At 39.8% G+C, this 11,791-nt stretch overlaps 1 protein-coding gene across 2 annotated transcripts; it reads left to right on the forward strand.

The window, feature by feature from the left end:
- Positions 1-163: 163 nt before the first annotated feature.
- RWDD4 (RWD domain containing 4) lies at positions 164-11,509 on the forward strand. Of its 2 annotated transcripts, none has more exons than XM_059470961.1 (7): positions 164-296; positions 543-623; positions 2,993-3,102; positions 3,212-3,356; positions 4,117-4,231; positions 5,388-5,442; positions 9,885-11,509. In XM_059470961.1, exons 1-7 carry the CDS (start codon positions 273-275, stop codon positions 10,039-10,041), a joined length of 687 nt encoding a protein of 228 aa, XP_059326944.1. In that variant the 5' UTR covers positions 164-272; the 3' UTR covers positions 10,042-11,509. The 2 variants fall into 2 exon arrangements, with proteins under 2 accessions (XP_059326944.1, XP_059326945.1); XM_059470962.1 differs by lacking the exon at positions 9,885-11,509 and adding an exon at positions 6,569-7,605 and having other exon boundaries at positions 5,388-5,437.
- The last annotated feature ends 282 nt before the right edge of the window (positions 11,510-11,791 follow it).

The following is an 11,791-nucleotide window of genomic DNA, read 5'->3' on the forward strand; positions in this document are numbered from 1 at the left end:
CAATCGGCGCCTCCGCTGCGCCCCTCGGACCAGTGAGGGGCGCCCGCGCGGGGACGTCACCGCGAAGGGGCCAGTGAGCGGAAGGAGGAAGAGCGGGGGGACGCGCGGCCGGCCAATGGCAGGGCAGGGGGCGGTGCCCGCGGCTGCCCCGCGCTGCCCTCGGGGAAGGCGCGTCCGTGCGAGTCCGGCGGGGCCGCGCCAGGCAGGCCCGCCCAGCCCCGGCGGCAGCGGGGCCGGGCCGGGCCCAGGGAGCGCGGCCGGGAGCTCCGGCCATGGCGGCCAACGAGGACCAGGAGGCGAGTGCCGGGCCCCGCTGCCTGAGGGAGAGCGGAACCGGGGCTGGGAGGGCGGGATAGCCCCGTGCGGGGTGAGGGGGTGGCCGCCGTGGCGGGGGCGGGAAGGGAGCGGCGGCCCTGGAGCGGGGGAGGGAGCTGGGCGGCGGCGGGGCCGGGCACGGCGGGGCGTGGGGAGGTCGTGCTGGGGCTGCGGTCGGTAACCCCTTCTCTCGTAACCCCTGCTCTCTGCTCTGGCCCTGGCTGCAGATGGAGCTGGAAGCGCTGCGCTCCATCTACGAGGGAGACGTGTGCTTCAGGGAGCTCAGCCCCGTGTCCTTCCAGTACAGGGTAAGGCCAAGGTGCACCCTGGAGTTACTTTGCTGCCTTGCTGTTGCCATTCTGGGGGATTCTAAGGCAAAGGGGTATCCGCTGTGCGGTAAAGGATAGATCCACAGGGCGCTCTTTCCAGGCTGTTTGGTACAACAGGGCTTCACACCACAGAGTGTCGTGTACGTGAACCTGCCCCCAGCACGGTTTGTTACGGAGTCACGGAACGGGTGAGGCTGGAAGGGACCACAGTGGTCACCTGGTCCAACCTCCCTGCTCGAGCAGGGCCATCCTAGAGCACGTGGCACAGGATTGTATCCACAATCTACAATGAATACCACTGAAAATCTACAGTGAGGGAGACCCCACAACATTTTTGAACAACCTTTCCATGCTCAGTCACTGCACAATAAAGAAATCCTTACACTCAGGTGAAACTTCCTGTCTGTCACTTTCTGCCCATTGCCTCTTGCCCTATTGCCAGTTATCCCTGAGCCAGGCATCCCACTTGTGTGTCTGTGCCCTGCCTAGCCAGAACTGTCACAGCTTCTGAAGAAGGCCTGCTGTGTAGTATTTACCCTAACAGATCAGAAATGGAAAGATTTATAGAGATGTTTCTATGTAAAATTTGGAGCCTTTGTTAACTGCTTAGTTACAAGATTGCTGTCTCTTGTCCAAAGACTGTTGATTGTGTCTTGTTTACCTGCTAAAGAGAAGATCTACAAAATGCTTTGGATATGTGCACTGGCACAGTCAGTGCTGAGTTCAAGGTACACAACTAGATTCTGACATGAAGTTCTCACCAGCTTTCTCAGATTTAAAAACCTGGAAGTTCTTCTGGGCACACACTGAGGCAGATCTTTTGATGGCCAGAAGACTTTACTTAGGCACCCACAGGACAGAAGGGAGACTTCTGAAAATGCTATATGCCTGTTTCAGGGAGAAACTATCTAAAGCCACCTTTCTGTGGCTTCTCAAATAACTTTAAAATAATGTCACTAATTGCAATGAGAAACAGCTCAATTAATTAATAGCCCTTGAAATGCCAGCCATGTAAGAGTGGCCTTTCTTCATTGATTGGATCATTCTTAATAAATTTAAATTTCTTTGAAAAGGGAAATAAGACATGCTTACAAGCCTAAGTCATTTTACTTTTCACCAGCTTTGGTTGTTGCTGATTTTTATTAGACAAAAAATAATTGTCAAAAGTTAATAATAAATAAAATAATAAATACTTATGAATAAATAAATAGAATAAAACTTATTGTCATACAAAGGCAATAATACATCTTTCTCATTAAGAGAAAATTGTACTGTGAGAAATCATCATGCAAGTAAGTGCATGAGAAGATAGAAAGAATTTGTATGGCTTTGTGGAATTTGATCTGCACACAGACTGCTTTCCTGAGAGAACCCTGTGAACCTTGCAGCCACTTCTGCTCTTGGTAGCAGTGGGAAATGAACTGTAAATACTGCCTTGAAAAATGTTGCAGATTCTTGATTTAAAGTTTTATTTATTTCACCATTAAACAAGTGGTTTTTAATGTCAGTCCAGTCTGCTGAAACAGATATTGTAAATAAGAAACCAACAATTTTTTGTTTACTTTTTAAATTTTGAAACCATAGCCTTACCTTGACTAGGACTTCTGTTGTGGACACACTTTATTCTACATAATTAGATAAAGGCTGATTTTTCTAATGAGGCAAATAAGGGAAAATTTGGGGTGGTTTTAGAAACCTTACTGTGCTAGTCTTCCAGATCCTTGTGTGAAACAGTTATTTCTGATTGTATGTCAGTAATATGCTGCCTTTTTTGTTTTTAATCCAGACTCATTCTACTGAGTTCTTAAATCTTTTACTAGTCATTCTTTCATATAGGGAAATAAAATATCTGTAGCCATGAGACGTAAATATTGATATACTTACCAGTTATTTTTGCTATCTTAGCTTAGTGGTTTATTACCATCCTTATTTCAGCCCTGTCTTGTGGCTTGTTTTCATATTGCCCTGTGATTAGATGTGTGTGGGGGAGAAAAGGCTTCATATTTTCTGTTCTTATATGTGATAGTATAATATTTGGCTTGAAGATATTACAAAGTAGCTTTTAAACAAAGGAATTTAAAAACCCTAACCATAAAAGGAGATTTGTCAGTTACTGCTCTTTCTTCTAGAATGAAAAAACTGCAGGGTAAATGTTAATATTGGTGTCCAAAACTTAATGCTCTTTCTAGATAATAGCACTATTTTCTAACTGATAACTGTCAAAATAGTAATCTCAAGGAATTTTGATGGTCTAAAAGCAGTAATAGGCTTCTTTATTGGCTTTAATCCTCAGAAAGTAACTGGAAACTGTTGATTTATAAAGTTTTTGGGGTTTTTTTCCTCTTCAGATAGGTGAAAGTGGAGATCCCAAAGCCTTTTTAATAGAAGTTTCTTGGCCAGAAACATATCCACAAACAGCACCAGTCATATCGATGGATGCTTTCTTCAACAACACAATGTGAGTATTTGTGACAGCTTCACTCCCTGGCCTTGTGGTGGGAACTCTTTGTTTGAAAAGCTTTTTATTATCTGTCTAGTTCACAGTTGAGTTTAATGATTTCTTTTAGATCTTCAGCCATTAAGCAAAGCATATTGGATAAGTTAATGGTAGAAGTTGAAGCAAATCTCGGAACTGCAATGACATACACACTTTTTGAATATGCCAAAGACAATAAGGAGGTGTTCATGGAAAATCAACCTGTTAACACTGTGGTAAGTGGATAAATTCTGATTTTAATTTTGTGCTTTTAAAACTGAAAAAGAATATTGATATTATAACCTGAATACTTCAGAGTTCTCTCTAAGCTGAAAATTCCTTCATTGGTTATACATGTTAGTGGCCAAAAGTGACACACAAAGTATGGTGCCACAATGCTCTGTGGTGATAATTGTTGTATTTGATAGTTATTTTGCTGTTACACCAAAATGTTTGCAGCCTGCTGTTATGTCCCACAGGATAACATTAAAATAGAGATTTTGAGCAGAAGCAAAACTAAAGGAAGCTGAAACAGAGATGTGTCTGCTGAGGATTGGATGGGTGGCAATTTACTGCAGCCTTCCTGAGATTGTATAAGTGCACCTCCAGGGTCTTAAAGTAGTCGGGCTGGGTCCATTTGTGGCTTTTGAGTTGTGTAAGCCATGATGGTGCAGCAGATCTGCTTTGAGGAGGTAGGAATGATTTCTATGTTTGAGAAGTCTGAATCCATTCAGACTAAATCACACTCCATGATTAAATTTTAAAAGTGAAAAAGGTGCCCTTTGCAACTGGAAGAGAATAATTCCAGTCCCTAACACATGTTTTTTAAAAGTACAGCCCTGATTATATGTGGATTAAAAGCTGCAGGCTGCTGACAGCATTGCTTCTTTCTGACAGTCAAGGTATTTCAGTATGTCAGGTTTAATAATCACATTACACAGAGATATCCATGAAACTAATATGCAAAATGTTTACAACCACTTTTATCCTTCTCAGACTTCAGTAAGCAATAGTATTTCAATTGGAACTCCTGAAGTGCCACCAAGTAAGAAAAAAGAGAAAAAGGAGCAGTTATCCAAAACCCAGAAACGAAAACTAGCTGATAAAACAGGTTTGTTCACTATACTAATCTTTGCTTTGATCAGTATGAAAATCCAAATTTTATAGTAGGGACACCTGGCTAGAGAAAGTATAACTAGTAATTTGTTCATAAGATGAGCTACTTTAAGTCTGTGGTCTCCATTTTATTTGTTTTAGATTAATTGTTCTTGCTTGAGATGTTAGTTCTGGTCACAGCAACTTTCTATAGAGTTATAATTTAATGACATCTTTTGTTGACTTTCAGCAAAAAATGCCGATGGGCAAATTGTTGATGGGCTCTCATAAATAATTCACATTATTAAAAATGTAATTTCTAAACAAAAGTATTTTATTTGGAACCCAGAGTAAAGCATCTAATTTAGTTTGCATTCTAGAAATAGAAGTGCTTGTGCAGATACTTAATGCTTTCAATGAAATAGAAGGATTTGGATTGAAAGAGTTGATTACTTCAGTTAATTTGCAGATGACTCTTTCATGTTCACCTTCAGTTTCCAGTAATCCTGTTGTAGCAATAAGTTATACCCTGTCATAGCAATTCCTACACATAATCTACCTAACCTAATGTATAATTGGCAAGCTTAATGTCAACTGTATAAAGGAAAAGCTGCATAAAATTTAGTTCTTTGACAGAATTCATCATTGCTGGTCAGCCCAGCTCATATTGGAACTACTTTCTAAACTAAATTTCAGGTGGACTGAGGTGTTTTTTATATAAACTGAATTACTTTGAGTCACATAATCAGAGAATCACACCAAGGTTGGAAGAGACCTTCAAGTTCATCTATCCAACCATCAGCCCATCACCACCATAATCACCCCTAAACCTGTCCCCAGGTGCCACATCCAGGCACCTCTGGAGCACTTCTGGAGACAGTGACTCCAACACTCCCCATGGCCACTTACTCCAATACCTAACTACTCTTTTACTGAAAAATGTTTTTTGGAAATCTAATCTGAACCTCCCTTAGCCATTTCATTTCCTCCTTTCACTTTGAGGTTGGTTGAAGAACACACTGTGTTTAAGACATTAAAATCTGTTTCTGTCCTCATGGCTTCAGAGTGCAGAAATTGAGGGGTTTGGCTATTTAGCATTTTGTGGGTTGATTTTGAAGAAAGGTAAATATTCCCCTTTGCTTGTGTGCTGAAATTAAAACCTTTTTCTGCAGATAACAAAGGAGAGCTTCCACGAGGATGGAACTGGGTTGATGTAATTAAGGTAAAGTGAGTGTCTTATATACAGTATTGTGAACATGCTGTGTATGTAAATTGAAAATTATTTGTACTTATATCTGAAGAAAACTGATCTACTTTTTTCTTGCTTTTCTTCCTAACTATGTTTGGATTTGACTATGATGTCTGATTAATTTCTGTATGTGTCCAGCATGTAAGTATTTTCAAGTTCTCTTATTTATTGAGCAATTAAATCTTAATTTTATGAGAGGGCTTTGCTAACGAAATGTGCTGCAAATATTCTGTCTTCATATGACAAGAAGATTTTAAATAAAGTTAGTAGTGCTGCCAGGTTCTGGAGGGCTGTGGGTAAGTAAGGAATAAAAGGGAGCTGTCCCAAGTGGGAGCACCTTGCTCTCTCCTACAAGCCTCATTCTCTGCTGCAACTACTCCAGTGAATAATTCTTTTCTGCTTGCTCCCTCACTATTGATTTTTTCCACTCTCTTGTCTTTGCTGATTCAGTGAAAATCACTGCTTTACAATTTTGAAAGCAAACTATCTTATTTTACACAATTGAGGTAATTTTTGCTGTAAGACCTAACACCAGTTCCAGTTGTTAAGTAAGAGCAAGTAAATGATGAAGGTTGTTTTGGGCAGAGTCCTTCTGAGTTAGAAGTGGCTATTTATAGTGGATGTCTTGGTTTTCAGATAGATTTCATTACAGGTATGCTACTTTTGATAATTATCAGCTTAGCTTTAAAAGGTGAGAAATACTAAGTTAATGTCTATTTTTATACTGTCTAAATTTCTATATGGGAATTCTCTCAGAGATATATGAAGATAAAGTTCTGTTACTTCATCTTTTTTTTTCTTTTTGGAGAGCTAGTGATAAAGCCTTCAAATTAAATAGAAACAGTGCCCTGAGGCTTTTCTGGGGTTTGTTGTTTGTTCTTTTAAAATTCAACTTTCATGATCAGGAAATAAGCTCATTTAGTGTTTAAGCTTAAGAATTAACTTCTGATGCTTTTCAGTCTTTTGATACAGTAGCACAATCAGTCTGTATTGTTAATTAAGTAAATGCATGTTCAGTGTGAGATGGAAATAATGTTCTTGTTTCCTAATAAATGGAATGACAGCCTAAAATTTGAATACTTTCTTTTTGTGTCTCTTTTATAGTTAAGCAAAACTGGTTCTAAAGATGATGAATAAAGGACTTTGGTACAAGGAAACTCCACCTTTTAATACAGTGCAATTCTGGGCCACCATCTCTCTCTTAATAACTTTCATATTTGTTGAAGTAAACATTTTATAAAGCTTGATTTCCTAACTTGTAAATCTAGTCACACAAGCTTGTCTAGAGACCATGTGGTTGTCTTCAGAAAAATCAACCAACAAACTTGCCTTAAATGAAGGTTAGAATGTGACAAAGGATATAGGGAGCCAGTGAGCCAGTGTGGTGAATAGTGCTGAAGTGTTTATTAATTTATATTTAGTCTGTAGTAAAATCCTGTTATAGTGAACCCAATGATACTGTAAACATTTCATGATGTTCTTATTCCAGTTGAAGAAAAAAGCACTATAACAGTGATTGGTGGCTTGATGGCTTAATTCATCAAAATAAATTGTTCCATGGAAATAAGACCTTTGTCATTTGTTTTCTAGTATGAGTTAGAAGGAGGACATACAAATTGTTGCATTGCAGAACAGGCTAGAGTTTGTGGTCTCATTTTCACTAGTAACTGGCTGAAATAGTAACTACTAGTGAAAGCAAGGCCAAATATTCTAGTCTGCTCAAAAATGAATGGTTAAAGCCGGAGTGCAGCTTCTTTATTGTGCACAATATCCATCTGTTGGTCTTTCTCCAGTGTGCATGTTTACAGACAGTGGGATGTCTGAGGAGGGGCAAAAGTGCTTTCTTGCACATGTCTCAATGAGTGTTGGGATTTTGTAGCTGTTTCACTGGAGAAATAGGCATTCTTTGGAGGGATTTCCTGACTAACTGGTGGGACAGGGGAAATCAGTAATCCATCAAACAGTTTGGGAGAAGTTCTTTGTGAGAGCTCTTTTTTTTTTTTTTCCCTAATCTGCTCTCTTGTATAAGAAGGAGAAGTCATTTTTACTGTATGAACTGTCATTGAATACAAGATGCCTTAATGTCTTATATTATTTTTGTTTGTTTTGAGATGAACTTTAATAAATGCCTATTTATCTGCTGTGGTATTTGTTTATTGCTTTAAATTCTGTATTGCCTACTGCACTTTTCAATTTGCAAATTTGAAATTGAAAGGACTCTGTTACAAAGAAAGGCTTATTTTCAAAAAATTGCTGGGAGAATTCTGTCTCCCCTCTTGTGGTATATGTTTACATGATCTTCAGGATGGCTGTGTTTGTTGTTGATAGGAGGATCAGTCACTTACCAGGAGCACAGGACAGTATCCATTGCATTCAGTACACACAGAGCAAGTCCAGTGTCCCTTGGGAAGAATGCGCTCCACTGTGTACAGCATCCATCATTTCAAAAAGGCTGGTTTCTTTTTGAGCTCTACTCTCATGTAGTAAAATGTTGTAAAGTAGAAAAGGGAGGACTTTTTCTGACCGATGCAGCCTTGCCTGTGACATAAACTGGGGGTTCATGGCTGCAGTCTGAGCAGGAGCACCCAGCACAGAGTGCCAGTGCCAGGACAAGTTGCTCTGGCAGTACACAGTGAACCTGTAGCAGGGAAGGACATTTAGTTTTAGTCTCTGCCAGCACCAGGACAGGCAGGACTCTATTCATGAGTTCCCCAAGGGGAATTGACATGTTTTTGCTGGTATCCTTGGTGTATAAATCAAGTTGCTCTGACAGTTTATCTGAATAGATTAGTTACGAGAGGGTGGGAGAAGAACAAATAAGAACCACATCTCTTGCCTTCTATGGTTATAGTTACTGTGTGTAACCTGGTAACCTTGTGAAATGCATGGTTTTTCAGCTCCTAGTTTGCCTGTAAATCACATGCTCTCATGAAGATACCTGAGAGTCTTCTCTGGTTGTGTTAGTAAATGTGTTTACTTTGAAGTCTAGTTTCACAGGAAATATTTTGTGTTGGAAATTTTTATACTCATTTTTTGCTTCTGTGTAAATTGTGAAAGGTAATTTGTATCATTCAAACCATTTTCTGATATGATGTGATGGCTGGAACAGGATCATTTAAAGAATCTGGATATTTGATGTTATGGAGAGGCCTGAGCAGTGATAAATGAGGGTAAGGAAAAATCTAATGATTATCTGGTAAGGCACAATTGTAAATAAGATCAAGACTCCTGAAGGAATTCTAAACACTTGAAAAATCTCCTGCCACCTTCTTTATTTTTTACAAAGACCTAGTGGCAGTGGAAAATCAGTGATTACTCAGTAGGATGAGAGTGTCTTGATTGTATGGCTACACCACATATTTAAATCCATGAGTTTTGCAGTAGAGCTTTGTTTGGCCTGGGAAGACAAGTGTCAATACCAGTAACAGTAAAATAAAGGTAGCAAATATCCAGAATTGCTGTGGGTACCATGACCAAAGATGCCCCATTGCTCTCTAACATATCCAATTCCAGGGAGTAATGCAGACTGCCTTTAAGTACATTGAATAGAGGGATGACAGCTGTGATTAGTCAGCAGTGTGTGCCTAGCAGATCCTGCTCACCCCTTGGTCAGCCTGACACAGATACACTGAAATCAAGGCTGATAATTTCTTCAGTCCTGCTCTGACTGGTTGTATGTGAGATGCACAGATAAAGAGTGCCCAACTGATGAGCAATTACATTTTGGTGAGTAAAAGACCAGTAGGAAAAAAGTCAGCATTTCCTCACAGAGGACCTGTGACAAAAGTGCAAATATAAGGATGCTATCCTCCTTGCATCTGAGGCAATACAAATGATTTTGGGTAATACTGTGAAATTTGTGCTGTGAAAATCCTTGAACTGATCTGAACCGGAAATATTTTCCCTTTGGAAATTGTTTCTTCCAACAGTACGGCACCCTAAGCTCTTGCAGTTAACAGCAGAACAAAGTGGGGAGGAGATGCTCATTCAACAGAGAAAATACCAGAAGTGTGAGAATTCTGGGTGGACTGGAGGAGGAAGTGGATGGGGGAAAACATCCCCACAGGCAAAACTAGAAGAGCATAGGGGATAAATTTTCATTGCTGCAGGACAATACAACAAAACAAAAGCTAAATTCTAGCATGAGCTTGGGGTATGGTAAAGGACAAGAGGATTGTAGATTTTCTTTTCGTTGCTCTGGTTTCCTTCACCAAAATGGATTTGGCTTCATCTCAGAATGGGTCTGTTTTGTGGCTGTGAGAAGAATTTGTGTTTGCCTGTTATGTTTCCTGTTATTCTCTTTCTGAGCCCATGTAAGCAGCCTCTGAAAGCCTGGTGTGCTCTCAGAAATAACTTCAAACGTATTGACTAGGCACTGGAAAATCATTAACTATTTGTCCTCTCTTTCCTTCATTCAGAGCAAAGTGAAGAGTGACTCCAAATGTCTTAGTTACACAAGACATGAATATCTACATCCAGCCCTGGTGTCCTGTGTCAGACTGAACATGTTATATAGCTGTCCCCTGCTACTGTGTCTGAGCATTCTTGCCTGTGGTTCCTACAGATGTTGTGTTTGAAGTATTCATGTTAGAAATAGAGCAGAAATTTGAAAACTGCTATTGTGGTTAGCTACCACAAGTTGTGTATGTTGTGATATGGGTCATAGCAGTGAGGGAAAGCCAGGCTGTAACTCCAGAGCCTCACTGGAGAGGAGTGAGGGTGTGTGGGTGTCCCTGAGGGCAGAGTTGCCTCTGCAGTGTCTCCATTATTGCTGATGGTCAGAAAGGGAAATTAGCCTAGTCTGAGTTTGGAAGATACCCTTCAAGAAGTGATATAGAAGGAAGGAAGAAAGAAAGAAAGAAATCTTTTTCTCAAACAATCATCTGCTATAATGTCATTGAAAGACAATAAACACAACCTTGACTGAATTTGCTCTTCAGAGCAGAACTTTAAGTCAAGTATCTCTGTCAGTAATGCATTCTATGATTTCCTGCAGGTAAAACAAATGTGAACAAAGCATTGCTATGTGAAGAGCTGCTGTTCCACTGTAGAGAACCATTTGATCTCTACCTACAGTGAAAATGATGCTTCAATTGACCTTGAAGACACAGATTTTATAATAGCTCAGGGAAGAGCCCATCATTCAAAAGTAGACAGCTTCTGTAGACAGTTAACAAATTTTGCCCAGCATTATCAGAAAAATGATATTTTTTGTGAAGATCAGCACTAGAGTATTACCAGGTTTTAGTTAACTGGTATATTGCATAATTTTGATTTTCCTTTCCCCTCCTCATGCCATATGTCTTTAGCTGATAAAAGTACAGGATGTCATATAGACATTTATTTCCAAAATTAAAATAGTGCTAAAGGAAAGGAAATAATCCTACTCAGAAGTAAGGATGTGCCAAAATTAAAGCTGGGTATGTGATGTTTATATAAAAAAAGAATTCATAGGAATATTTTCTTTCTGTGACTACGTGTTTTCTGGGTTTGTTTGTGGGTTGGTTTTTTTCCCCAGTAGAGTTCAAACAGATGGTTAGTGCTTTTCTTCCTAGTGCCCTGTTAGTGGGAAAGCAATACAAAAACTGAATTTTAGTACTCTCCTAAGGCTGAAAAGAGAAAAAAGTTTTCACTTAGTGAAAGCAAGTAGAGTAACAGACCTGTCCCTGGAACAATGTGGACCTTTGAACAGGATGGCCAGGTAATGAGGCAAATAATTTGCTTTAATAAAACTGACGGGATGTGAGTGGTTTAGTCTGCTTCAGAGTCTATCTTCATGTGGTGGATTTGTGACTTATAAATGCTTATGAATAATTGTAGCTTTTATACAGAAAGGTGTATTGGGTGGGGGAGGAAGAAGATAGAAACTACTGAGTGGTGTTTATGCCTCACACCTGGAATGAGTAAACATAATCTGTGTCGTGTTGGATATAATATAATGCACAAGCTACAATGTGTCACTCCTGGTTTATTTTCTCTTTTTCTCTTGTTTTAAACGTATACACTTGAGACCTCTGCTCCAAACTCTGACTGGTAAAAATTGGGCAGAATCTCTTTGTGATCATCACAATAATCTTTGTTTCACAGACACAAGCTCTACTCTGTTAGATGCTCTACTGATGAACACAGAGGAGGCAAGGCAGGTCATTGTCTTGCAAGATCAGGAAATGGGAAAGATATTCTATGAGGAGACACATGCTAAATATGAAAAGCAAATACTCAACTTCTTTGGATATCTGTTTAGGGAGAAAAGATGACAGTAGAAGTGAAGAGTGGAAGAAGGAGGAAGGATCTCGAATTTGTAGCCTTAAGAACATGGGTGGTTAG

Source organism: Ammospiza nelsoni, chromosome 4 (genome assembly GCF_027579445.1).
Source record: "Ammospiza nelsoni isolate bAmmNel1 chromosome 4, bAmmNel1.pri, whole genome shotgun sequence".
NCBI lineage: Eukaryota > Metazoa > Chordata > Aves > Passeriformes > Passerellidae > Ammospiza > Ammospiza nelsoni.